The sequence below is a fragment of the Colletotrichum acutatum genome, assembly GCF_030867785.1.
Source record: "Colletotrichum acutatum strain CBS 112980 chromosome Unknown BDZ83scaffold_10, whole genome shotgun sequence".
Taxonomy (NCBI): domain Eukaryota; kingdom Fungi; phylum Ascomycota; class Sordariomycetes; order Glomerellales; family Glomerellaceae; genus Colletotrichum; species Colletotrichum acutatum.
In genome coordinates, this window is record NW_026849004.1 from 423073 (window position 1) to 450241 (window position 27169).

A 27169-nucleotide genomic window follows, 5' to 3' on the forward strand; every position below is an offset into this window, starting at 1 on the left:
ACTTCTCTCCGTCTCCTGAACATCCCCAAGCATCCGGGTATCTGGTATAAAATCGCATCAAACCCGCCGCCGCCGCCGCTTTCCTCGGTTATGAAACTCCATTCGCGCCTCCCGTCAATTGAACCCGCTTCAACTGCACTTCGCGAGCAGGCTTACTCACTAAGCGCCTGGAGCGCGTGGGTGAGGGGAACGACGCGCAGAGATCGTCCGCGCTTCAGACCGGACGCCGCTTTTTGGGGCATAATGGTCGGACTAGACTCGTCTCGCCACTTGCGGAACACGCTCTTCAGGTCCTTGGGGATGCCTTCCAGCACGACCGTCGAGATGGGGATAAAGGGCCGATCTTCCATGCCACTAGCCAGAATGGCATACTCCTGCGCAAAGTCAAGAGCGTTGCGGAAGGAGCTGTACTCGCTCTGCGCCGTTCTACCGACAATGATGTACATTTCAAAGAAGGCATCCAGAACGTAGATGGAGGAAGGGTCCAGGTCAGCCTGAGTGAACGGGCTGATTTCAGTGACCTATGGTTATCGTGGTTAGCGGTGAGTTGGAGACTAGGAACAACATCAAGCTTACCTGCTTCGCCGCAGACGCGTCCGAGCGGAAGAGTCTTTGGCAGTACTTGTCGTAGTTGGACTTCAAACGCCAGTGGTCTGCAGAGTGCGGCTTCGTGCCGTCATTGAAGATGGCCCAGAAGCTATCCGGCTCACTGCCGTCCTCGATTTCTATGAGCTCGCCCATCAAGCTCAAGTCCATACCAATGAGACGGGCGCAACTCAGCTCATCTACATCACTGCCCTTGCCCTTCCAGAGATAGCACATTCCTGACTGCGTAATCAAGAAAGGGAACCCAGAGCAGAGACTTGCAGATGAGAAGTCGACCTCGTCAAACACAACCTGGCCAAGCGTACGGCGACCACACAGCATGCTTGGTGCCAAGGAGTCATACTTGGTGTTGGTACCGCGACGGGTGATGATCATGCCTCCAAGCGCCATGATGAACTCGGGAGTTTCTCTGCCTTGGCGCATTTTGACGAGCTTGCCGCCGAGCGAACGAGCCTCCCGGTTGACAAACAGAGTCGTATCTTCCACAGTCGCTGCCGGTACCTCGTCACCAGCCCAGAAGTATACCTCCGTCTCCTTCCAGCCGGCCTCGTTGGAAAATGTATGAGCACAAATGTACATTTCCCGCTCGAACAAGATACGCTCGTTGTGTGATTGCACAGGCATCTTCTTTCCGTCCCCAGTAATTTGGAATAGCCTGGTGCCCTGGCTTTGGATGTCGCGCACCCGGGGCTTGTTCATCAATACTTCAGTGGTGTCAAGGCGGTACTCCCTCTGTGGCCGCGGCGTGCCAAAAAAGTCATCCAATAGACTGGACACCTCTGAGCTTGACTTCGTGGGGGATCGAACAGGAGATGCGACTGGTGTAGGCGAGGAAGGCTTCGGTGGGATAGGCAGGGGCCTTGTAGAGATCCTCGTGGGAGTATCGGTCCTCTGGACTGGGGATGCGGGGCTCTCAAATCGCGACTTGGCTTCCATAGGTGGCGACCGTACCACAGCACCGCCGAACATCGATGCAGCGTTCTTGACGGACACCACAGGCTCACTGTCAACTCTGTCGTTCGACTTTTGAGGTGAGCTGGGCCTGGACAGAGGTCGGCCAAAGGTTCTGAGAGGCGCTACGTGGGGGCTATCGAATTGCTCATTAGGCGGCGGTGACCGAACGGGAGACCGTGTAGGTGATCTGGGAGTTGGTTCGGGCAGCGGACGTCCAAAAGTCCTGATGGGCGCAGGTGCTTCCTCAGCCTTGTCCAAGAAAGGCTTTGCAGGAGAACTCGGCTTAGGCTCGGGAAGAGGCCGCCCGAAAGTCTTAACAGGAGAGACTTCCTCGCTTCTCTGAAGTACAGGGCTAGGAGGCTTCTCAAATACTGGCTTCGGCCTGACTTCCTCGGACTTTTGGGGTGGCGGGCTGAAGGGCTTCTCGAAAACGGGCTTGGGCTTAATGCTTGGCGACGAAGCCGGACTTTCTCTCTTTGGGCTTGCAACTTTGGGACTCAGGATCTTGGGACTGGCAACCTTGGGACTCTCCACCTTGGGGCTCTCCTTTGTCGGGCTGACCATCTTAGGCGGGCTGCTCATCTTGGGGGAGCTTTCCATCTTTGGGCTCTCCCTTTTGGGACTTTCAGGCTTCGGGGTTGACTGGTTGTTCTCTTCGAAGAATCTAGACATTCGCTTCATGTCCAGCTTCTTAGGTGAGGTGGGCTGGGAGGCGGGTTCGCTGAGTTTCTCTTCGACGGGCTTAATCGGGGAGGCCTGGAGCTTCATCGTAGGAGACCGGGACCTGCGCTTTGAAACAGGGTCTTCCTCCTTAGCCGGGAGAATTGGCTTCTCTGGAGACTTTTCCGCAGACTTCTCGGCGGGAACCTCAGCAGGGGTCCCAAAAGGTTTGAGAGGTGCTGGCCTGTTCTTGGCAGCTGCTTGAGCAGCGACCTGAGCTTGAATGGACATTGGAGCCTCCTTTGCGGGGCTCTTGACAATTTCCTCCACTACAGGCGGCTCCTCCTTCGCCGGTGAGAGGGCAATCGGGCTGGGCTTAGATTCGCTTGGCGCTTCCGCGCTTGGTGCAGCTGCGGAAGAAGCCTTGGATGACGGTGCCTTTCTTCTCGGTCCACGAGCACGACCCTTAGTCATGTGTGTAAGCTGAGGTCCTGGAGCCGTAGGTTCGGCGGGCGCCCCGCTGGATTCTTCCGACTTGTCGGCATCACGTCCTCCGTTGGTAGCCATAGGAGGGGGGCCACGAGCTAAAAGCCCTGCGAGTGCAGGATTGAAGCGGCCCGCTAAGCCACCGGCAGCGGCACGCCCTTGAAGCCGACCGGGAGCAACGCTCTCCTTCTGAACCTCAGCCGTAGGTCCAGCTTCTATTGGCGACTTGATAGATGGTGATTTGAGCGACGGCGATCTCGCAGCGGGCGATTTGACAGAAGGCGATCTGAGCGAAGCAACCGACTCATTGAAATCGTCTCTGTACGATGACTTGGGCCTCTCGCTTACAGACTTTCGGTGCTCGATAGCGGAGGGTGAGGTAGCATCTGATCTGCCCGAAATCGACTTGCTCAACGCATGTCTTTTCAGCAGAGCTTCTGGAACAGGGTTCTCAGACGCATTGGACTTGGTTCTAACCACGCCTTTGCCTTGCGATTGAGCAGCCTGGAAATCCTGCTTCTTCTTCAAAATTGCATCCTTGAACTCATCCTTGCGCTCGCTGGGCTTCGGCCCACCGGTGATGGCCAAGGCCGCTTTGCCGCGCGAAATATTGTTCTTTAGCTCATCCGGCGCCACGTAATTCTGCGTCTTTGTCCGTCGCAAGTTGCCAAAAACATTCTGCAACTCGTTTGCGGGTTCTTTGGAAGAAGCGGCATCGCCAGAAACGTTTCTGGACTTCAGGCCAGCGCGGAAATCCTTCTTGGGAGGGGTTTCAGGCTTGACTTTAGCCACAGAAGGGCTGTCAGTGACCGAGGAGCGCTTTGGAATATCTACGGGCAGGGCGTCTCCTTCCGGCTTGTCCTCGCCTCCCGGGCTTTTGATTGTGCTGGTACGGAAGCTTGGGCTGCTGATGCTGCCGCCGGTCTTGTGGGTTTGCACTGGCGGTGCATATATACCCTTGAGACCACTTACAGAGGGCTTGGACACATGGCTTCCCATAGGTGATGAACGCATCAACCCACCCACATTGACTTCGTGCTTCTGCGATGATACTGAGCCGCTTCGGCCAAGGTCGGCACTGGGATTCGCAGCTTTGTGAGCCTTTGCTTTGTTAAGCTCCACCATCCAAGCTGGCTGGTTTGATACCGGCGGAGGCTTAGGTTTCGGGGACTCTGGCTTGTTCAGCGCGGTTTCCAGCCAGCTTGCCTTCGTCGGGCTCCATCTTCTGGAATCCATAGTCTTCGAAGGGCTTGATGGCGGTGTCACATCCTTATTTTCCTCTTCCTTGTTGTCGAGCTTGGTATCGAGCTTGACGTCAGGCTTGGCCTCGGGCTTGGCTTCGGGCTTGGCTTCGGGAGGAGGTGCTGCTGCAGGTGCTTTTGGTGTAGTCTCGATCTCGTCTTGTTGTTCCTGGTTGCTATGACGAGAAGTAGGGCGAGAGGCGGGGCGGGACAGAGACCGAGAGTGAGATGACCCCGTAGGCGTAGCAGCTCCGTCCCGCATGTACATGCTCTGCGGACGGGAGCGAGACTCAGGCCGGCTTGAAGCAGCTGAATCCGCGCGTACGAGGCCAGGGGGAGAGGTTACACTCCATCTCTTGACGCTGTCCGACCTCTTCATCATCGCGCTTTGGACGAAGCCGCCCATGCCCTTGGTAGGAGAAACAGGCCGCGTGGGTGAAGAGCGACCGGATCCTATGATTGACTTTCGGCGCAGCGCTGTGGGATCATTCTCGGAGATCTCGGCAGGAGGATCGAGTCTCTGGGAGCGGCTGAGCGACAGTGGAGAGCCCAACCTGTTTTCTTTCGTCGGGCTTGACTGTTCGGCAGACAAGTCTGTCGAAGAGCTGCGGCTCATGCCGGGGAGTTGATGGGCGCGCATCGAGGACATGTCGTTGGTGTCGGTATCCTCAACCTGACTCTTACGATTTGCAGCCGAGCCGACGCTGGCACGATCGGCCGTTTGACGGAACCACGCGGGATCTTTGGAACCCAGTGATTGGGAGATTTGGTCTCTAGAGAAGGTCTGCTCGGTTGCGGAAGAGGGGTCGGGAGTTGGGTTCTGTGAGGTTCTGGTCGCGTTCTCGGCGGCAACGACGGACAAGGGACGGCTCTTGGATCGATCCGAATGCTGAGAGTTGGGACGTCTCTGCCACGAGAGCGGCCGCGCTCCTTGTGCGCCGCCGGTAGGAGAGGTCACGCTCGATCGCTTGCTTTCGGCGTCAAAGGGGGAATCGTTCTCCTTGGTTGGAGAGGTTGAGAAGCTGTCCATGGTTTCGGGAGCTGCGATGCCTCGTGAGAGAGGGCGAGGGCTGCCTGTGTGTTCGAGACCGGGAGAAGACAGTCTTAGGTCATCGGAAAGCTGCGTCGTGTGTGTGTTACTTCGAGAGGAGGGTGGTGGGGTGTTGGCCGGGGATGATTTCTGAGGGGAAATGGATCGAGCGCGTTCTGTCAAATGTTGTCAGAAAATGCGATCCCAAGATTTTCTTCTTGTTGGAAAACACAGTCGCGCAACGAGGTGGGAGAGAAGAACAGTGCCAATTGCAGAGGGAAAGTGAGCGTCGACGATTTCCCTTTGGGTCACAAGCGAAAAAACAATGGACGAAGGCCGTGTGTGGTGGTTATTGGGGGTGGGAGTCAAGGCGTTGAGGCGTCGCCCGCGGCTCGCCCAGTGCGGCGGCCGTCCCGTCAGTAGCTCAGCTCTTGGGCCAAGGGCAACCTGAACCTGAACATAGCACGGCACGAGCACAAGCAAGACGAATGGCAGACGGCAAGCTGCAAAGTAGGATTTGTGCCTTGGCCGAGTCGGGAAAAGAAAGCTTGTTGAATAGGGCAGACACGGTAGTGGTAGGTAGATGATGCAGTGAGTGAGGGGAGGAGAGACAAGCAGTAGTAAGGCAAGAGGGGAAGCAAGGAGAAAGATGACAAGATGTAGGTAGACGTACCGGCGCGACGAGCTTGTCGTTCTCTCTTCTCCTGCTGTATCTTCTCGTCGAGTTCGCGTTGACGAGCGTCGTCTTCTTCGGTTCGGCGAGCATTCATCTCCTTGACATCTTGCAAAAACTTGGAGACGTCGTCCATTGTTTGTTCCGACATGTTGAGGCGGAGGACAGAGTCATGACACGGTTGCGGGTGGGGGAGGAATGGAAACAGGTGGTTCTGTATGCGCAGGAATCCCCCGGTTAGGACGTATGTCGTGGCAAGGCGAACAGGTAAGGTAGTGAGGTCTTTGTTGGAGAAGGATATGTTGTCTATTTTTTCCCTCCCTCAGTCGGTCTCGTCTTTGGTGTCTGGTCCGTCCGTGGCGGGATAGGATGGGATAAGGTAAGGTAGGTGTGCGCAGCACGTAGGTAGTACGGATACGCAGTGCAGGGTACCTCTGGTTCGTCACCTTTTGGATGGGTGCCGCTAAGGGAAATGGCGCCAAAGCAAGGTACTTGGGCCAAGGCGAGAGCGGAGCAGCCTCACAGACGTAAGGCAAGGTAGCGTAGCCCACGGTTAGGTACGGATGGGCAGGCGTGCGTTGTGGATGGAGACAAACTGGAGTCGGGTCTCTGGTCTCTGTGGTGACTTTGTTGTTTGGAAAGAAGAATTGCCTTCCTTTCCTTACTGAAAGGTACCTGTAGGTTGTGCACTGAAAACTTGTCGAATGCGTGCGGTACCCGAGTTCCTGGCGATGTGGGCGGCGACGGCGGCGGCTGAGGCTAAGAAGCATGAACCACAATGCTGGGAAATGCAGCCGGCGTAAGCAAGTAGGAGCTCTGAACGCGGCCTGCGTTTTTCTGGACGGGATTCAAAGAGGACAATGATGTTTATGACTGGTGGTTGAGGTTCTGCAGGGTGAAAAGTAAGTAAACACAGACAACCTGAGGTGAAGGCAAGCAGGTTTCTGCGAAGGCTCCTTCCGGATGCTTACTGCGTGCTGATGCGAACAGTTGCATCCCGCGTCCAAGCTGGGCAGCCTGGGCTTGCCTCTTTTTCTTCCTTGCCCTTGCCAATTGGGCAGGTGAACAGGCCCCCCCGACAATAGCAGCCTGCACGTCAGGTAGCACTGGGCGCTGGGTGACTGGGCTGGTCTCTTGAAATGATTTCTTTCGATATGCCCAGTTTGCCCACAGACTCCAAGGTGCAACTGTGCATCATTCGCGTCGACTTCTCCCCTTCAACTTGAAGTTCTGCGCCAATGTCTCAAACGATTCCAGCAAGCTGCTCAAAAGGTTTCAACTCAGCTCCCCTCTCAGCTCAGCTAAGCTTCCCCAACGCGGCCATCTGACTTGGCCTTCGTAGACGAAGAACCGAGACCTCGAGGTGAGAATACCTACTTGCAGGTGGATGTACACAAAGAAAGTGGAACCAAAACAACAAGGATACGTACAGTAGTACCACAGTACCTAAGCTGAGGTGTGCTGCGTGCATTGGCCACTCGCTTCTCCACACCGGCAACCCCTGTCTCACAATGGATATATTTCGTACCTGAGATCCCTTGCACCAAATTTCGACATTCAAGCGCCCTTACTGGCCCGATGGGGCGTTTCAATCACATCGTTTCAAACCATGATTTCCGGAGGGATGTCCCGGTATTCAACACCAACGGCTTGCAATCTCTCTCCTCAGTCTGCTGTAATGAATGCAATTCCCTTCCAGCCCGACTACCTTAGGTAGTTCAACCCGGACCAAAGACACCGTACATACTTCAAAGTGCTCTGAAGAATCACAGACAGTTCAACGCGGTGCTGACTTTGACGGGTAGCGGCTTACCGTCAGTGTCCCCTTATTTCGTATTTCTTCTTCTCGGGCATCTTCGGACCAAGTAGCGACCCGATTTTAAGCAGATGGGCGCTCACGCAATGGGCCCCATCCACACATATACGAATACAGTACTTCGTAGACGCATCGCAGCTGTCATTCTCAGCCTCAGAGAATATATTGCCATGCTATTGATACGGATAGTGGTGATTCCCTATTTAACAACCTGGGTTCGCACCTCTCGACGCTGGGTATCCCATCTACTTGTCACTCCGTTACACGTCGATCCCGACTCCCGAGCACAGAATCACTCGGATCCGGCCTTTCCTGGGGCCGTCCTTCCAGAACATCCTGACACGCTTCACCACACCTGCCTCCTTTCGACCCGGCCGCCTTCATGCCCGCCCGTCTTTCTCCTGACCATCCCAGTTTCCCAACGGCGCGCCCGGGAACTAGCCGAGCAAACGTGGCCAGGACATCCTGGAATGGCTCGCTGAGCTTCGAGAGCGAGAGAGGAGCCGCACCGTCGTAGTGGTGACCTGACAAGAAAAGCTAACCACCAAATGGATACCTGAACTCCTCGCTTGCCTCTAGTACAGGAACAGCCTCTTTTTTGCGTCGTCCACCACCCAAGCAAGGCCTTCCTTGAGGTTGCTGCCTGTCATGGCACTGCATCTCAGGACGTGCCAGCGATGTGTTCTGATGGCCTCCAATTGCAGCCCCTGAAGAACTACGTCAGCCCAATTCTCCCTAGTAACGGTTCAAAATGTTGTTGTTGTCCGGAGCACCAACTTGAAGAATTTCCTGCTCGTCCATGCATCCGTTGACGTCAGTCTTGTTGGCAAACACGAGCAAACTTGCTCCAGACAATCGCTGTCAATTAACAGTCAGCACCCCGACCTGGTCGCATCCACTTCCACACGTGTCATCGTCGTTGTCATCGGCGGCGGCACGAACCTCTTCTTGCAGCAGGCCGTGGAGCTCTTCTCTACAGTCCTCGATCCTCAATCGGTCAGTGGCATCGACGACCCAGATCAACGCATCTGTCTTTTCAAAGTAATTCCGCCAGTACGAGCGTAGTGTCTTTTGCCCGCCGACATCCCCTATTCTGGTCAGGCTTGCCGCCAACGAAACTCCTCATCAGCCAGAGGACGTACAAATGTTTAGCTTGTATCTGGTGTACGGTTAGCACCCTTGCATGATAATGAACTGGATAGATGTGCCGACGAACCCATCGTAGTCTATAGTCTTGATGATGAACCCCAATGTCGGGCTTACTGTGTTGACGTCTTCGCCCATAATCTTTTTGACAATAGTAGTCTTTCCCGCGTTATCAAGGCCTCTGTCGATACCATTAGCGAGCTAGAAAGCGGCTTGTACGCGGGTAACTGGTCCTAACAGCATCAGGATTCGCATCTCCTTGTCTTTGAGACGTGCTTTTCTCAGGATGGACAACATGGCGAAGAAGGGACGGAGATGCTATCTCTGGCGTGCATCGACTACAGTTCTTCTTTCTCGAGTTTCTCAAGGTTTGGGAAATACACATCACGGCATATTTTTTGTCATGTTTGAGAGCTGGTGCAGTGGATAGAGGTTCGTCGGCGCTGCCTAGATGGATCGATTAACCACACGTGACCCCGCAGTGTCGGTCTGGGCTCGGTGAGGCGACTCGCTTACCGAGCACACCGAGCATTTGAACTACAAGCATCGCCAAATGTACATGATGGGTATTTCTGACCACGTCACAACAATGGCCCAAGATGGTAATAATAACCCTTCCATGATGTAAGGAATCTGGGTTGTATAAGAGGCACTCGAAATCTCATGGACAAAAGATTGGCCCTGTTGGTCTAGTACTGAGTAGGTAGAATCAATCATCAATGGCCTCACGTTGAAATGAACGGGATCGTCTTCATGAGTAAGGATTTCCAAGTGCTTCTTGAGTCCGTTTTATTTTCATGACAATGGGGCATTAAAATACATCTGTCCAGAATGAGGTGGGAAGAGGGAAGGAACTTCCGGGAGAAGCCCGTTCCTGCCCCGAACAGGTGCGTCGCTGTACCTTCCTCCGACTTTCCTGCAAATTGAACCTTCAAAATATTTCCTACCGCACACCCCACCCACTTCCCTTCCTCCCTTCGAGGTATCTCTGACCCAACTCTACCTTTCCTCGCTCAAACTGCTATACACCGCAAGCTTCTTACTTCCTTTAAACAGTCCATCCTCTTCATTGACAGAAGAGGTTTTGGAATCTTTCACCAATTCCAGAGAGCCAGCTTACGTTTCCGCTATCGCTTCATCTCTACAAGCCGACACCAGATAATTCACTTTTGCTTCAGGTCGCCTTGGTTCAAATCCGACGCGCTCTCACCATACATCCTCGTTCAGATACTCCTTGAGGTATCTGCGCTTCTACATCAACACTGCCGTAACCAACAACTAGGTGAGTAAATTCACTTTCTATAGAGTAATTTAAAAGAAGACATAAGTGTGCTCATTTTGCTAATCCCCATTGTTCGGCCAGATGCAAGGCTGATTGTGTTTAGCCAAAGCACACACCGATTACACGATGCCAGACTCCAAAGGGGGCATCACCCCGGACAAGAAGACTGGCGGAAGCATAATCCAGTTCAGCCACGTTGGAAAGAATCTTGGAAAATCACTCGATCTCAAATTGTCGGCTTCCGCAAAGCCTTTCATCCCAGCGAAACGATCTGGTGAGCAGTCGACGCCGTTGAGCCATGATGAGAAGGATCATGGCGAAGACTTCGACCTCAGCATTTCGGTCCCCAAAGGACCTGTCACCAATGAGGAGCATATTGGTGAACACGAAAACCAGTCTCGCCATGGTGAGAACAAGTGCGGCAAATTCGAATGCATCGACCTCACCACGTCAAACCCTGCAGAGTCTATTGTCTTGAAGAACCAAACTGGCAACAAAGAGAACCAGTACATCCATGAAGAGAGAAGCTGTGGAGATCATTTCTTTCTCAAGTTCGCGAAAGAACCTGTCAGCACCGAGAAGCGAGCTGATGACAACAAGAGCCAGTGTAGCCACGATGAAGAGCATCGTGGCGAAGGCATTTCTAGGATAGACAGTCCTTATCCTTGGTCTTCGGTCGGCTTGTATCCCCAGAAGGCTGGCTCAGCTCGGTTCACGTTCTATCCTCCCAGCCCGGCCGTGGTTGTGAGCAGCGCCAATGAGAAGGCCAAGGCAGCGGCTCTTTCCTCAAACAGCCCTTCTGGAAAGCCCACCCAGCCGATCAAAAGATCGACTTCTATTCGATGGGCCATGAATCTTCCGGTCCCCCAGAGAAGGTTGACACCTCCTGCCTTCTTGAATGACCCCACTTCCAGCCCTGAAGCTCGGCGAATTTCTTTCGAATTCAACACCCGCAGAGCCCCCGGTGGAGATATTTACAATGCTGGCTTAGAGAACGCTGACTACGACTACCTCGCCGAGCGCCGAGCCTACGTTGCAAGAAGTTTTGAGAGAACCCGGAGGCAGAGAGAGGCAAAGATTGCTGCTCAGCGTTTGAAGATCCAATCTGACGCCGACGACGACGACGACGGTACAATGGCCTCTACCCTTCCGATGCCGAGCGACTACATTCCTCCTCATAAGAGACTCGCCAAGACCAAGGCCAAGGCTGGGGCAAAGGCCGAGTCCAAGATCGAAGATCCAGTTACCGAAAACCAGGAGCCAGCCACGACTACTAGCTATTACGCAGAGTCGGATACCGCGTCTTCAACAGATGATGCTAGCTCGCGCGTTTCTCTTTCGGGCACATTGAAGAAGCCCTCGCCCCTGACACCCATGGCTCTAGAGAATCTTCCGGAGAGAATGGGCGTCACAACCAAGTCGAAGAAGAGCCACTCGTCTTGGGATGTGAGCAACAATGGCAGAGCTTCACCGGTTCAGGACAGGGAGGATCCCAACAAAGTCGCTCGATCCGAGACGAAAGTCGCTGGCACGCCATCTTTTCTAACTTGGCTTTATACTCTGGATGGTCCGCTCGTCACCTCCTTCCTCGACGAGAATCAGGATCATCACCACCACGATGTCAGCACCGACACTGGAAAGCTCATCGACCGCATCGAGCAGCCGCCCACAAAAGCCGATATTGTGGACGAGAAGGACATGACACCCGAGATGATTCAACGTCGCCGTGAATGGACCAGTAATCTGATCGTTCATCGCGAGATCATGGTTCGAAAGAACATCGCCATTCGTCAACGCTTGCAGGAGGAGGAGCGGGCCCACCACGAAATCGCCATTCTTCGGGATCGTGACTACAAGAGGGATGCTGCGACTCCCACGAAGATGAGAACCGCAGTGGCGCCTACCTTGGACGGAAACAGTCGTCTAGCAGACTGTGTCCTTCGTCCTGCCCAGCATTCTGATGCCGAAGCTTGTGCCGAGATGTACAACCTGGCTGTCGGTAAAGATCACCTGGTGACAGATACCTACCCGGTGTCTGTTGAGCGGTTCGAGTACATCATGATCGAGTGCAAGAGGCAAAAGCTTCCATTCATCGTTGCTACTACCAAGACGACTGACTTGACCGACCCCGGCAACTGGCCGTCTCGCGATGGTTACCGACAGTACATGAAGTGGATGCAGTCTCAGCCTGCGAAGGTATCATCCCCTGAGACTACTGTCTACGGATTCGCCTACCTCCGTCCGTACGAGACAGGTATTGGAGGACTCACCGGCAACGCGACCCCGACTGTCAAGGCTACAATTTTTGTTCATCCTGAGCATCGAGGTGGTCGGATCGGAAGTGCCCTTCTTCATCAGCTCCTCAGTCAAGTCTCTATCTTGTACCACGGCTTTGTCGAGTGTCAGTGGGCTGATCCGAAAGCTGGAGAGGACGCGCTCTACAAACCCGACTTCCGGGACATTCATCGTAAGTAATCGAACGTGAAAGGTATGTCAGACTCAACAGCTAATGAGCTTTGCTAGGTGTTATTGTACACACGATGGCCCAAAGCGAGGGCGAACAGGGGCTCAAGTGGATGGATGACTTCATGTCGTCTTTCCAGTTCGAAAAGGCCGGCCGCCTGAACCAGGTTTACAAGGTGAAGCAACCTCACGGCGCCGATTGGTACGACCAGGTTATCTGGCAGCACTGGGCGAACAAGATCGCCTGCAAAACATTCTACGTGGCAGACGACTCCGAGTGCTCCTACGACTATCCTGGAAAGCGCCACTCGCCTGGTGCTCGAAGAGCCAAGTCTCCCGATACTCCCAAGGATCAGCAGCACGACGATGGCAGCCATGACAGTGACAGCGACGATGTCTTTGGAGCCTAAGAATTGCTGAGCAAGGTCACATCCTGACCTCATGCGCTCAAGTATCCGAGGTCTCTGCCAGATTGGCCACAATCAAACGAAGACCCGATATCGATTGTTTCGATCGATGATGGCACGCTTGGAGGTAAGTGTCTAAGAGCACTTTGTTCTACAAGACCAGTCTGAGCTGACATTCGCAAAAGACGGAATAACTCACCGAAACAGAGCCAACCCCAACAGAGCCAACCCTAACAGATTGCCAAGAATGACTCCTGACTTTCCCCTACTACACGACCCGTCTTCGAAGTCAAGAAGAGAGCTTTGGACACCAACGTCTCGTGGCTTTGCAACGACGATCCAAACTAGCAGCTTCACATCGCAGCTTCATATCGGCATCTGACAGCAATTAGCACACGACTCTGCGCGTCCGACAAACTCTTCACTGGCTTCCCATTTGCTCTTTCCATTTCAGTCTTGTTTCGAACCTTTCGTCATCAGAACCCCTTTCCCTTATTGGCTGTCAGAGTACATACACACCTTCTTTACGCCTTGATCAACAGAGGGTTCTTTTTCTAGCCAAGCTCTTTTCGACAGCCATGTTTTTCGGAGGTCAATAGGATCTCGTGGAAAACGTGCCGGTGGAATGGGGCAGACACAATTGTGACTTGGCGACCGTGGACCATATCTTACTGATCTCAGGGACACGAGACTCGTTATCTCTGGATGATGGTTGCTACGGGCATAGCCATGGACATTGGGGTCTTCTCGGCCAGGAAGTGGGTAGGCAGGAGAGGGGAGAGATGACGGAGATGGAAGCCCCAGAATGTGCAAGGGCCGGTCTTGTTTTGCTTTTTCTTTCTTTCTTTATTTGGTGTGTTTCCTACCCTTAAGACTGCAACGGTAGATAGCTCTCAATCTTGTTCGTCAAATCATGTGCCCACTTTCCCAGAGCTCGTAATTTTTGTGCCTTGCTTTACGGATGATTACGTTTTCAACCGTTCTAAGAATGGAATCCATTGACCAAAACCATGTTTGCAACAAGTCTACAAACTAAAACGCCTACCTACCTTATCCCATCATCATCGCCGGAAATTCGCAAAACTATACGAGTCGTCAGGATAAATCGTCGACGCCTCACTCAGAGGCGGCCGTCCCCCCACCGCCGCCACGCTGCGCGCATCATCGTCATCACCACCTAGAGGCGACACATCTCGCACAGGCCGATCACGAGACGACGGAGCCCAAGTCCCAGCTTGCGTGGAATTCGCCGTTGGTGTTCTCAACCCAGTCTCGCACTCCGATTCGGCCTCCGACGCAGCAGCAGCAGCAGCACCAAAGTCAACGTGGTTCTTGAAACTCGGCCGGCCGATACGTCCCATCTCCTCTAGGCGAGCTACCCCCTCTTCCTCGGCTAGATACCATGCTGCTTCTGTGGGGGACATCTCGAACCCACGAGGGGGAGTAAATTTCGAATCCGTGGCGCGGCGGTCCTGTGTAACGACATTGTTATTTTGGGGCGAGGGGGAGGAAGTACTTACGAGCCCGCCCGGACGGGGCCCACGGGGTCTACGGGCGGAAGACGAGCGAGACGTAACGTCGGGCCAGGCCGTGACGATGGAAGCGAGCGACCCGGTCGTGGGGTGAGGCTGGGCCGGCTCGCTGTTCGAGTACACGCTGGCGTCCGTATACGACGGGCTGCTCGGCGCTGCGGTGCCGTACCCACGGAACGGCGGTGCGAGGGTAGCGGCGGGAGGCGTGGCAGGTCGAGGAGTGCGCGGCTCGGAGTCCGTAGAGTCTACATGTCGGAACCGATCACGTCGTCGGGCATCGTCTTGGATCATCGAGGGGGGAAAGTCAGATGCGCGTAAACGCTGTTCGCTCCTAGCGGGACTATTAGCAACAGCGTCATCCCAAAGTGCCCCTTGTTCTTTCCGATCCACCTCTTTTCCCGTGCCAAAGTCTCGGCGGAACTGGGCATCGGATTGAGGCGCCGGGCCGCCAAAGGCCGGGTGTAGGGATGATCGGTCGAAAGCACCCTTGTGTCCGTTCTGGCGGGCCAGCCGCTCGTAATAGTGCCCGACGGCATCTTCCCACGGCCGGTTCTCAGTGTCGGGATTTTCGTCATCTGGGTCAGCAAATGGGTCCTCGCTCAGTGTCGTGGAAGGTCGCCCACTTGCGGTCGATTGCTCGTCCGGAATTGAGCGCGGAGTATCGCGTCTGGATGTCTTCCTGATACCACTGCTGGCATTCTCCGAACCTCTGGCTTGCTTTTGGTGCATTTTCGCCTCGCGCCTCTGGTGTCGCGCTGCCTTGACATCTTTAAGCATAGCCCGAATTTCCTCGGCTAAGTTTGCGCTTCTTTTGAAGACTTCTCTTTGTGCAGCCTCAGGGAACTCGTTAATCCACGCGTCCACGATCCTTTGCAGGCATGGCGACGTTCTCTTAGTCCGGGCAATGAGATTAGCACGAAGGTCGCCAAGGAAAGAGGGACGAGATCCGAGTGCTGACAAGATGCACGCCTCACAATGTGAATTTACATGGCTTAGCACTTTCGGCTGGCGACCATGAAGGAGTTCGAAGTTGTACGTGTCCATCCACAAGGCCTGGATACCATCCAGACGACGAACGAATTCTTGTATCAAGGGTGTACATTCCGGACCTCTATCGCGTTGTCGGTCATGTCGCAAGCTGGCCGTTTCCAATGTGATCTCTTTCAGGACCAGTGCAAAAAGGGCGTGAATTGTCCAAGGATTCAGGCCACGATGGCTTGAGCAAAGGACTGCGGCCGGCGGTGTGAACGAAGGGTTATACTTCTCGCTGATCTTCATCAAACCGCGAGTAATAACGCTGACTACGTTGGTCTTGCTGCGTGGACGGAGACAAGCCGCGGGCAGTTGTTCCATCGTTTCCTCTTGCTCCTTAAGCCAACTTTTTGGGGGTTTCGCAATGCTGTGCTCCACTGGGAGATAAAGGTATCGAACCAACTTCCTCACCGACCCGTTTGTCAAATCGTGTACACTTTGGTACGGGCTGGACATAGTGATAAGTTGATGTAATGAGTGAATCGTTCAAAGTTTCGGTATAGGTGTCGCTAGTCTTGAGGCTGTTTATTTTCGCTGACTGCGGCCCAAGAGCAACAACGGGCAGTCTTTCTATACCCGCTGACGATGGAATAGGCACACCATTACCGAACAATCTCGAAGTTGACAATGTCTTTGAACCATAACTTGCTTGACCAAGGACAACAAGCTGTTCCTTTGGCTTCAAGCGTCACAATGCAAAAGACACAGGTAACCTTGGCGCGGAAGAGCAGTATTGGGCTGTGACAAACAAAGAGACACATTGTCCTGCTTTGTCGAAACCTTCCTCAATTCTAAACCGCAGAACAAGTGCGGAGGCTCTCATTTACGTGCGTTTGTCGCCGTTGTTCGTCAACCTGAGAAAGGCGGGCAAAATGACACAGGCCGCGGCTGCGGTTACATTTGCATCGATTCCGACCAATAAAACCAGGGATAACAGAGGTCTAGGAATTATCGCCGCACTTGTAGTTGGTCACGTGTGGAGAAGTCCCCGGCGTTGGTTTGATTTGTGGTGGCAACCATTGATTCGTGATCCGCGAGTAGCGATGGAAACAGACGCATCGTTTGATCGAACCTAAAAATGAATGGGCTGATGTAAGCGACATGCTCAATCAAAGCAGCCACTGTGCTAGGAACGACTCACAAGGCGGTTCTGCTGTACATAGTCTTGTTCCTGGATCCTGTGGTGTTGAAACAGTACACTCAAATCAGTCAGGGTCTCCAAAATAGTTGAAAGCATCGATCAGTGGTCACTCCAGAAGACTGAAGAAGTGGTTGGCAAGCCGGGGAGGCATGCGTCGGTCATGAGAATCGCTCTATTGAGCCTGGCGACAAGGCACGACATCTCTCTCATCGAAACGTCTCTACTAGCAACGCTGTCCAGGGCGTGGCTTGATCGTTCGTGCTACTCTCTCGTGTTGCTGCGAGTTTGACCCTTATCCCGCGAAACACAACCCAAAAAACCCCCGCATGCCATCAAGCCTTTTGCTATTAAAGGGCAGAACATGGCTGACCTTTGATGAGGCCCATGTCGGAAAAAAAAATCAAGTTGCACGAGCGCCATGCCCTTCCAATTCCGTCGGCCCCCATCGTACAGACCAGATATCAAACGGCCCAACTCCCATATCATGCTCAACTTTGTTCGTTATAGACGTAAGGGTTTGAAAACAGCTTCGTAGGCTAGGAATCATGCGTGGTATCGGTGATCCCCCTCCTGTCTCATTCGCTCTAGGCGGATCTTGGCCGCTTCCGTACCATCGTCCGGTGTCGCTGGTTCCTTGAACCAAGGATGTTGCAATGCCTGCTTCGCTGTAATGCGGTGCTGGGGATCGTAGACAAAGATCTTCCGAAGGAGATCCAGGAAGTTCTTGAAGTAGGTTGAGTTCGACGGGATGATATCCTACAAATCGTTAGTGAGCCGTCTTTCAGGACTCTGTGAGCCTCTTTTGCCTACCTCCAATCGTCTCATAGCCTTGACGAATCTCTTGGAAGCTCGTGTTGTCTCGGGTGTAGGATAGTCAAGTTTCAAGCGCTTGAAGTATCTGCACAGTATCAGTATGCGTTGCCCTTGCCCAACGGGACCATGAACCACTCACTTGGAGGCGGGGTTTCCACCACTTCGAGTGGCCATCTTGTTCACAGCTTGGACGAGGCTAGAGTCTATCCTTTGCCCGACAACCATTTCCATCATTGCGAGGTGCTCGAGGTTGTCGTGTGTTTGGAAAAGAGCATCGCCGGTGAAAAACTCGACTAATATGCATCCTATGCTCCAGATGTCGCAGGGGAATGACCACCCAAGTCCCAAAATGATTTCTGGCGCTCGGTAATGACGGGTGCTGACGACGGAGCTGTGGTATTCGTCTTGAAAAGTGGCACTGCCGAAATCAATCAAGCGAATTTCCGTGTCGAGTAGGACTCTGCGCTGATTCGCCTGCCGGTTGACGGTTGTAGAAGAGGAGGGTATCTTTCGGTTGTAGGTGAAGGTCTGGTAGGCGCTGTCGCACAAAAGAATGTTCTCAGGCTTCAAATCAGTGTGGATGAGGTTGAGATCGTGCAAGACTGCAGTCTGTTAGCGAAAGACTTATTTTGGAGCTTATGGCAGACTTACAGGCAACGCTGGTGAAGAGCTGTCGAGCAAAGCTCTGAATCTGGCTGTTGGGGAAGGGGACGAAACTGTTGCTCTTGAGGAAATCAAAAACGCTTTGGCCGAGAAGGTCCATGACGATGCAAATGTGGCCGCGGTAGTCGAAACAGTCCCTGAGGTGGATACAGCGATTGCGGTTTTCGTCATCATTGGCCTTGAGTGTTGCGAGGACTCGGAGTTCTATTCGCGAGGCATCTCGGTATTTTTGGACAGACCGAATAATTTTGATGGCCACGGACTTGTTCCTCTTACGGTCTCGAGCCTGGACGACTTTGCCAAACGTCCCTTGCCCCAGTAGCTTCACCATCTGGTCTGCATTGAAGATTAGTCTCTGGTGGTTGATCAGATTGAGTGTGCTCAACATACACTTATCGGTAAGGTCGGCGTCAGGAACAACAATGTAATGTCCATCATCATCGTCGACTTTGGCATTCTTGTTATAACCCTGCTGTGAAAATATTAGCAAATGGATAAAAATATCTTCGACGAGACGATGAAACTTACATCCTGAACCAGCCGAACGTGAACGTCGGGCGCCTTCTTGGGAGGGTAAGGAGGCGGCTTGTAGGTGAGGAATGGATCGCCGAGGCCCTCGACCTCTCTCTTCTTTGCCTCTTGAGCAATCTGCTGACGGGTTCTCTTACGCTTCTGACCAGGTTGAGCATCGTAATACTCGTGTCCAGTTGAAGAGAGGGACGTGGCAGCGGTGGTGTGGATGGCGGAGTTTGTAGTGCGGTCGGTTGATATGGTCGATCCGCTGGGGGTGCCGTTGTGGTGAGGAGTGGTAGTGTGAGAACCGGCGTACTTGTTGTGATAGACGGGATCGTAGTGCTGAGGCTCGTCGTCTCTTTTCCTCTTCTTGGGAACGGGTCGGCTGCTGGCACCATTTGTGGTGGCGCCGTTCACACTGCCATTACCATTGGAGACGACCCTTACGCCGTTGCCGACGGCTTTGCCCTGCTCTGGCTCTGGGGTATCATCGATGACGATGATTTCCTTGGGCAGGCCATTCTTATAAAATTTGTTCCAGTCAGGCTCCTTTGATCGTCTTCGCTTGCGAGCGGACTGAGAGGACTGGGAGAGTGAGCTGGTGGCAGGCATGGTGGAGTTGGTGGTGAGCGAGTAGTTCGCGTCGGGACTCGAGACGTCGTGAATGGTCCTCGAACTGGCTGACGAGGCTGAAGGGCCTAGGCCATTTGGGCCGGCGTGACTCGCAGTAGAGGTGGTAGAATAGGCGATGCTCGACGAGTTGGCGTATGCGGGAGGCAATCTCGTCGTCGCTGTGGATGAGGAAGTTGAGAGGATTGGGTTCGCTGGCTGTCGGTACGAAGAGCCGGTAGCAGTAGAGGCCTGGTACGGCTGATGTGAGTAGGGATAATGGGGATGATGGTAATGCGAATGAGGAGGCAATGTCGCTGTGGCCGTTGTGGGAGTCGACATGATTTTCCTCTTGTCTTGCCGGTGTCGAGAGAGTCACCTTTGGAGACAGAGAAGAAGAGCGAGGGCGGAGGGTGAGGGCGAGGAAGGAAGGTTCGATGATGGAGGGAAGGCGGAAGGAAGGTGGTTTCGCAGGCCTTCGCTGTGCCGGTGTGCTGGGCGCTGAGCGCTGAGGTGGGTGCTGGTAGTGCTTCTGGGTACGTAGTGCTGTCTGTACTGTACTGAGTACGTGCCCAGCTGTACTTTGGTTTTGGGGGGGATGATGGAGGGTGGAGGGTTCCCAAATCCAAACAGTGGAGTTCGGGGTTAGTCCCAAGGTATCCGTGATCGATCCAGCCCTGAGAAGGAGGATAGAGGGAGCGTGTAAAAAGAGGGAGTGAGCGAGGGAAAGAAGAGTGCAAGCCCAGTGTTGTCGGCTTTCAGCGTTCCCTCAGCAAAGAGTGTGCGCTGTGTGCTGTGTGCGGCCCTTGAATCTGGTTGCCGGTGCCAGTGGTGGACCGGTGGTGGTGGTGTCTGGGAGTGGGCTGCAGATTGACGACGTGAGTGGGTAAAAACAGCTTTTGCGGTCTTTGCCTCTGGCTCTGCCACGGGCGGCTTGTCGCTGCTGCGGTACGGATACCGCTAGCTAACCTTGGAGAGGGACCACAGGGTCTCCGGCCTAGATTTCCCGAGTCGTGCGCAAAGTGTGGCTGGTACGGGTACAGCGTACGAAGTGGACGGGGGTCGTCGAGGATTCGTTTGATGACAGGATGGACGGTACGGGTATGGGAGGAACTGCGGTAGGCTTATGCGTGGACTGTGCTGTGCTGTATCCGTTGGGAGAGAGCCTCTTTGCTACATCGAAGAGGCTAAGGTATGACGCGACGCGAGTTTCTTTGGTTTGGAGAGGATGAGGTTCTTGCCAGGAATGATGGAAGAAGAAAGAAAATCGGAGGAAAGTCAACAGCAGGAGCAGGTTGACTGCTGATGATGATAATGATGGGGAAAGAGCTGGAAAAAAACAAGCCGCCGGTCGCTGTGCAGACTCCCAGAGTGCCCACGGTGGATGGGCTGGACGTTGTGGTCCAAAAAAAAGTGACGAAGTTCCGAGGGATGACCGGTCGCTTCACTCTCTTGGTCCGTGGGGAGCAGTTGGTGAGGTGAGCAAAGTGGAGGGCCCTGACGGGAGGAGGCGACCAATTGTGGAGAATTGACGGCCTGAGGGACGAGCACGAGAGGACAAGACAGGATGAGGGGGGCTTGGTGGTGGAGGACACACTGTGACTTTGGGAGTGCTGGACGCGGGCGATGAAGCCAAGCGGAATGAACGAATGAATGGACCTGATGATTGAGGTGGGTGTGGGTGACGGGACTAACTGGGCGTATGGGCGTGTACTTTGGTGACTTTTGATAGTGTGCGTGTGAACGAGTGCCTGTGGGAGCGGAAATGGAAGCAGCCAAAGTGGACGAGGACGACAGGCGGCGGAAGAGACGAGATGGGGAAGAGGGAAGGTTACGTTGGTTAAGAATCTCCAATGTGGGATACATGTCGTTACGCTGTCAGACACACACAGGCAGAAGTACCTTTGACCAGAGGCAGGTAGTCGGGCGGCTGGCCCGCGCATTTCGGCTACTTCTGGTCAGGTTAAGGTAGGTAGGTACCCAGTCATGAAATGTGCCTGCCACGCAGTGAGACGAGGGACTGGTTGCCTTTCCATTTTCCTTTACTTTCCCCGTTCACCTCGGAATGGAAAGCTGACAAGATGTATAGTAAATAGGAAGAGTTCTGCTCACGGTTTCAACATAGTCTCCAGTTCAGCCCACTTCCAGCCAAGGCAGAAGGCGGCAAGATGGACAGGTTCCAGTCTCTTTCTCGCGCGTCGAGTCGAGTCGAGTGCAGCCCGGGACAATCAAGGGACCACTGAGTCCTGACAGGGTATGGAGGGAACCTAAGGCTGATGTGCACCGGGAAGCATAATAAATCAAGCCGGTCGCTATTTAACAAAGCTGCGGCTGTCGGGTATTGGTCTCTCCATCAGAGTTCTATTTGTCTCTGCCGGGAAAGTGTCATAACTCGCTGCATCTCATGCCTCTTCCAAATGGCTCAAGAGCATCTATGTCAGTTCCTTCTCTAGACCTGAGGTGGGAATATCTACGGATATCTGTTACCCTTCGTGCCTTCCAGACTCCAGAGGTACAAGATTTCCGCCTCAGCGCCTGTATTCCTAGAGGTATATCGGAGTGTGTGAGAGTGGAGCCTGGGCGAAGCGCAGGATGGAGGTACTTGGAGACTGTGCCCTACCACGCCTGCTTGCGCGCCTCTGTCAGATGGCGCATGTACCTTAGCTTCGGATTGACCAAGGCAGGTACTTGACAACGACTGCAGACCGATGCCATGACGCAAGTATCTTATCGTGAGCGCCCACTCACCATCATCCAGAACGTCCTTGTCGCAGCGGAAGCAGTGCAGCACCAGATTTGTCCAACTTGATCCGACATGCGCCAGAGGCTTGAGGCCGTCTCTAAGGCAGAATTCGAGCAACAAGGACCTGGCGGTGATGAGATTTGAACAGAGGTGAAGTGTTCGTACTTGTGATGATGTGGCAAGGCAGAAAGCTAGGGAACTTTGGCAGTCTTTCCATATTGGGTACGGAATATTGTTCCTTATCAAGCGAGATAGGGCGTGTTCCAGGTTGTCAATCTGTGCCCGCCGGATCATCGACCGTAACGTAGCAAGCGACAGTGTCTTGAGCATATGGCTCCCCTCGGAAGGGAATCTCGGGCTTGGTGCTTCGATTCAGACAGGACGAGACGGGAGGTACTTGGATGGGCTGCAACTTGCAGGTGCTTCCGTGCTTTTAGCCTCTCGCCTACTGTACATCCGGCAGGAACAAGGGGCTTGTCGCCGATGTGAGGGACAGGGCATTTCGGTCTTGACGCACACCATATTTCCAGGGCCCCGTACTTTATTTCGGGGGGCTTTGGCGGTTCGACATTACGGGTGGTTTCCGACTTCTTTGTAGGTTTCATTCCATCGTCTGCCAGACCCGTATTCAAGTTCCTAAACCAAAGTGAGGTGCCTTCAGTAGGTAAGCCGTAAGACAAATGGCAAGTCGAAGGCTCGAGGCAAGTACAGGATAGGTAGAGAGGTATGTGTTTTAGAAAGAAGAAAGGACGAATGCCCCGCCATTTCTGGTGAGGCAAGAACGAGAGCGGCAAGAGTAACCTAAAGTACGGAATACACCTGCCCACCTAAGGCAGTTTACCGTAGGTAAGATGGAAACCAGCGATGACACTGTACCTACTGCGTAGAAGGACGGAAGGAGCCACGAAGGAATGACGCTACTTCTCATGCGGTGCTTCAATGGCGTGAATGGGACCGTCCGTCTGGCCGCATTCTAGCGTCTTTAGACTGTCATCGTCGTGCGGAATATTGCTCCCACATTCTTGTCTGTCTAAGATACCTTACTTTACACAAAATGCAGTCTTTAACTCTTGATACGCCGCACCGTTTTCCAACAAAGTCATTCGGTTGCCCTCTCCTCGATACAGGCGTAAATTGGCACGCACCCGACACACTTCCAGGTATCCTTCTCTGTCTCTCCAAGCTCCAACCGGACGGCTCCCGCTGGCTCTTTCCTCTTCCAGACAGAAAACACACCACCGACAAGGCCTCGAGTCCCTCAACCACATCTTCATAACCGGGATTGTGGCATGGGAGGAATTTGGCGGTATTCAAGACTCTGTCGATACCTATTCTGAGGATCTATCCGTCTTCACGCCCAACTGCTTTCATCACTCTTTCTTTCCATCCTCGTCCTCAAGGGACCGACCAGATATACGGCAACGGCCATGTATCGGTATCATCTCGAAATGCGAATACATACAGCATTGTACCCTTGTGGTCGTGCGCCCAAGGAACCCATGTCCGATGACTTCGCCCAAGGCTTGACTTACTTGTCACGCTCGCAAAATTAAAGACACGCCAAACCAGTGGCCGCCGACGGCTTCACGCTTCGCCCTTCACCCTTCTCGCTCCTCCTCTCACCCACTTTACGCACTTGGCGGGTCGCTCTGGAGCCCGCCCTCCACCCCAACTTTGCTGCCCGCCAATCTGCCTCCACGACAATCTTCCAGACGGGTTTAGCGTCCCGCCAGCCTGGGCAAGTCGCCTCTTTCAAAGTCACGTCGTTGCACAGCGAGTGATGGCCTGCCGTTGCCGCTGCTGCTCCGTCACTCTGTCACTCCATCACTGTATAGTCATGCCCAGCGTACCAGCCTTTACTCTTTTCTCTCGCAGTTGCGTTGTACTCGATCGCTGCTTCTCAACCAGTACTTGTGTGAATAATATCACACACCTGAGCTACCATTACTAGTAGCCTGGGATGGCCGCGACTGGACTGGACTGGACCGGCTTGGTCTGACCATTCAAACGGAGCGCACACACGCACACCTCACCAGCCGCCTTCACGATGGATGGACAAACGAAAAGGTTGGATGAATGGAGCCAGTCCCCGCCAACCAGCCCCAGCCCAGTGCTACCGCTCCACGGTGGGCAGGGCAAACCAGCACGCAACGGCAGCCTGACATATCGGGGCTCCGTGCTGACAAAAAAGATAGCCCTGCACAGTTTACTTTACTTCGAGGAAACGATGCCTGGTCATCATCACGCTGGTTTGCTCCGAAATCCCATGGCCTTTGGCTGCTGCAATACGTCAGAAGGATCCAATACTGCAGACCGGATGAGTGTCCTAAATGGGTCCTGATACCGGCTTTAAACTTCACCTCGTCTCGCCATGACCGATTATTCTCATACTTCTGATCGACTCCTCGTCCGCAGCTACAACCACTCTGGTTGTTCTTGCTCCTTGAATATTGCATCACCTTATGGCATGGCACCGGAAACTTCAACAACCTAGTTACCGCCGCCGGCTGGCGGTTGGCGGCGTTGAGCATCAGTCCAAACACGGCCCAAAAGCATGATCCACACATTCCACGCAGTCGCCCAAGATCTGATCGCGCCGAAAAAGCTAATGGAAACAATGATCCGTACCAAGATGCACAGTCAAGGAAAGACAGCAAACGCTTCAGCATGGAGCCACGGAAATGGAAACGTTTGACCTACTTATTCAGCCAGCCAGCACTGGCCGCCTTTTCTGGCTTGACATCCCTATGGATACCGCTGCTTTTGATCTGATCCCACCGTCTCCTCTATGGCAACCCAACAGTGCACACTGGCAGCACAATCATCGGCGAATCCCCAAGCACTCCTTAGTGTCCACATCCCTGCTTCCCGTCCAAAGGTGCGCCAATGGGGCTTTTGAGGAGCAATACCTTCTCTCTCCATCGACCAACCATGGGTGCAGTTCATAATGCGGTGGGGAGAGGAGGCAAAGGGTCGCAGCCATCGCGACGCTTGTGAGGAGGCTCGGAGGCAGTGAGGAATACCCGACTTGAGCGTAAAGAGGCAGGCAGGAGGCTTGTGAACGTCTTTTTCGAGTTTTATTGGGAGACCAGGTTATCAGCACAGAGAAGGGCAGGGCGGAGTGGACAGAGGGAAATCTGTGCTGTCACCGGCCCCTCTCTCCGACCAACATCATGCCTGCACACGCAACTGCATCTCAAGAGTCAAGGCTCACGCAGCTCCATCATACTCCCGTGGTAACAGGTTTGTCGTTCTTCACCACACTGCAAAATTCTCCAATGGAAAATTGTAGAGCCGGACTCGATATTCACGATCGATGTCACACGGTTGTCAATCGTTTCCTTCACCAAGACTCGACAGCTTCGAGAGACTTTTAAGAGGAGAGCGGCACACTGTCGCAACGACCTCCGCGCGTGTCTTCACGGTGTACCTGTTCGGTACGTGGCGTAAAGTGCCTGCATGACTCCAGGATACTGAGCCCGTGGCAACCGAGACTAGACAAGCATAAGCCTAGAAGGTGTGCCTCGCCGCGAAACATTGGTGATGAGAGGCCCAGAACAAGCGGCCTATATTTCCCCCTCATTAAGATCATTCAACGTTTTGATGGGGGGTTGTCCGGCCGTCCTGTCAAGACAAGCGATGCCGGGTAATGGATCAATCGTGCCAGCATGGGCAGACGAGCATCTGCACCCGAGCTGAATAGCAAATTGCGACTTTCCTCTCAGTCTCGACGCTCTCAAACCATGCATTATCCCAGGCAGAGCGTGCTACTGCCACCTGCCACCACTGACGGCTGGAAAGTTTCAGTTCCTTGAACGCAAACATGCCGTCGGGCCATTGAGCTTTCTTTTCCCTTCTTCCTAGAGCCCGTGATCCGTGCTTGCGTCGCAGGTACGCTCGTCTCCACCCTTTGCATGCATGTAATCGGGGGACGAAATGTCACCCGGGGGCTGCAGATGGCTTTTGTAGCGGGCTCGCGGAGAAAACATATATTGCATTATAAGAGGACAGCTTTGATAAAACCATGAACTCCCGCACTATCCTCAACATTCTGTCTCATCGTAAAGTAGATGAGGAGGAGCCATACTGGAGAGGTGTCGGATGAATAGCGCCGGGGACCTCATCGTCCGAGGCCAGAAAACAGACTGAGGTAATTAGGACACAACGGTTGTTGATATGCTGATTGACGCCTACTTCCCGCATAAAGGGACTTCCATGATATCCATGATTCCCAGACCTCGCCCTTATCAAACTAACTACGAAGAACATCTGTAGAAGCCACCAGAAGGTTGACATGTGCCGCCCTCGATAGACTATAATTGACGGGACTGAACTGTCTTGGTTTGTCTACACGGAGCCTAAGCCTGCCTCGATAAGATGTAAGTAAGCAACCCCGCTGACCCCGTCTGTCATCCCGCCCCTCCTTTTTTGGTGCCCGTTGGTGGCGATTCCAAGACCAAGTTCGTAATTGTCCCGTCCTCGAATTGTCGAGGTGGTGGTGTGGTCGTGCCTGTCGAAGCACACAAGCGCAGAAGCACACAAGCGGCGTGGTCTGGAATACTTTTGTCAAGACTGGTGTGTTTGGCTGCCGCTTGTCGTCATGGTTGTACAACGTTGTTCCGTCTTCCAGAGTGTATGTTATGGTGGTGTAAATTGGAGAGAGAGAAGCGATGTTTTGCTCACATTTGCATACCGCTTTGCTTGCTGTCCATGGTTTATCACCATTTTTGTTCCAGTATTTGGCTAACACAGTTCAACTTGAATATCACGAGGGCTTCCCGTGACGTATTTAAAGTTCTTGTCTCCATTGCGGACAATTTTGTCCATCTGGCTACAAGCTAATTCTACGCGTTGCCCCCCCCCCCTGAGTAAGGCATGTATCTGGACACAGATTTCCGCATGCTATGCATATAACCCATCAGCCAGTTGATGCCCATCATACCATGTCCACGGTTCAGAGAATTCTGGACGGGGAAGATGACCGTGGTGTTTGCCAAGAATGACTTTTGTGGCTGCGTGAAACACTTTCAACGTCCGATCTGATACCGGGTTCTCTATCCCATAGTACGCTCGTCCGGGGGTGAATGGACAGAGGAATTACACTCCTCCTTTGAGTCTTTGCCCCCCCCCCCCTTGACTGACGGATGCGATTGCGACAGATATGCCAGGGCAGATGGACGGTGTCATGGGGTATGGTAGTCAGAATAAGACTGCTTCGGCAAGACTTGCCTGTATCGCATCACGTAGGCGACGAGGACCTTCGACCATCCGTGTCTCGATTACGTCCCCGCCGCCGCCTAATCTTGCTTTTGAGCTTTCCTGCGCTTGATACAAGTTCCGCTTTGCAATGCCTTTGATA

The 27169-nt window shown here is 53.6% G+C and overlaps 7 protein-coding genes across 7 annotated transcripts; 1 reads left to right on the top strand and 6 right to left on the bottom strand.

The window, feature by feature from the left end:
- Positions 1-20: 20 nt before the first annotated feature.
- On the bottom strand, positions 21-6056 carry BDZ83DRAFT_15791 (gelsolin). The gene is made up of 3 exons (XM_060501375.1): positions 5651-6056; positions 577-5153; positions 21-521 (listed from the first exon to the last, which is right to left on the bottom strand). Exons 1-3 carry the CDS (start codon positions 5799-5801, stop codon positions 153-155), a joined length of 5097 nt encoding a protein of 1698 aa, XP_060369778.1. The 5' UTR covers positions 5802-6056; the 3' UTR covers positions 21-152.
- BDZ83DRAFT_15773 (uncharacterized protein) lies at positions 5611-6537 on the bottom strand. The gene has a single exon (XM_060501373.1). The coding sequence runs from the start codon at positions 6418-6420 to the stop codon at positions 5821-5823; it is 600 nt and encodes a 199-aa protein (XP_060369779.1). The 5' UTR covers positions 6421-6537; the 3' UTR covers positions 5611-5820.
- Positions 6538-7604: 1067 nt separating this feature from the next.
- BDZ83DRAFT_604803 (ADP-ribosylation factor family-domain-containing protein) lies at positions 7605-9022 on the bottom strand. Its single transcript, XM_060507294.1, has 6 exons — positions 8851-9022; positions 8683-8793; positions 8609-8625; positions 8409-8554; positions 8244-8324; positions 7605-8173 (listed from the first exon to the last, which is right to left on the bottom strand). Exons 1-6 carry the CDS (start codon positions 8907-8909, stop codon positions 8042-8044), a joined length of 546 nt encoding a protein of 181 aa, XP_060369780.1. The 5' UTR covers positions 8910-9022; the 3' UTR covers positions 7605-8041.
- A 137-nt stretch (positions 9023-9159) lies between these two features.
- BDZ83DRAFT_727086 (uncharacterized protein) lies at positions 9160-12966 on the top strand. Its single transcript, XM_060512772.1, has 5 exons — positions 9160-9499; positions 9791-9894; positions 10028-12361; positions 12418-12891; positions 12950-12966. Exons 1-4 carry the CDS (start codon positions 9444-9446, stop codon positions 12765-12767), a joined length of 2844 nt encoding a protein of 947 aa, XP_060369781.1. The 5' UTR covers positions 9160-9443; the 3' UTR covers positions 12768-12891; positions 12950-12966.
- Positions 12967-13825: 859 nt separating this feature from the next.
- BDZ83DRAFT_647659 (uncharacterized protein) lies at positions 13826-15649 on the bottom strand (the record flags this gene model as incomplete). The annotated part of the gene is made up of 2 exons (XM_060510108.1): positions 13826-14236; positions 14285-15649. 2 exons carry the CDS (start codon positions 15647-15649, stop codon positions 13826-13828), a joined length of 1776 nt encoding a protein of 591 aa, XP_060369782.1.
- A 1363-nt stretch (positions 15650-17012) lies between these two features.
- On the bottom strand, positions 17013-19409 carry BDZ83DRAFT_748115 (kinase-like domain-containing protein; the record flags this gene model as incomplete). Its single annotated transcript, XM_060513565.1, has 6 exons — positions 17013-17225; positions 17280-17367; positions 17422-17884; positions 17934-18281; positions 18336-18417; positions 18474-19409. The coding sequence occupies 6 exons, from the start codon at positions 19407-19409 to the stop codon at positions 17013-17015; spliced, it is 2130 nt and encodes a 709-aa protein (XP_060369783.1).
- Positions 19410-21427: 2018 nt separating this feature from the next.
- On the bottom strand, positions 21428-22558 carry BDZ83DRAFT_15935 (uncharacterized protein). The gene is made up of 3 exons (XM_060501383.1): positions 22328-22558; positions 21816-22232; positions 21428-21692 (listed from the first exon to the last, which is right to left on the bottom strand). The coding sequence occupies exons 2-3, from the start codon at positions 22138-22140 to the stop codon at positions 21538-21540; spliced, it is 480 nt and encodes a 159-aa protein (XP_060369784.1). The 5' UTR covers positions 22141-22232; positions 22328-22558; the 3' UTR covers positions 21428-21537.
- Positions 22559-27169: the final 4611 nt, after the last annotated feature.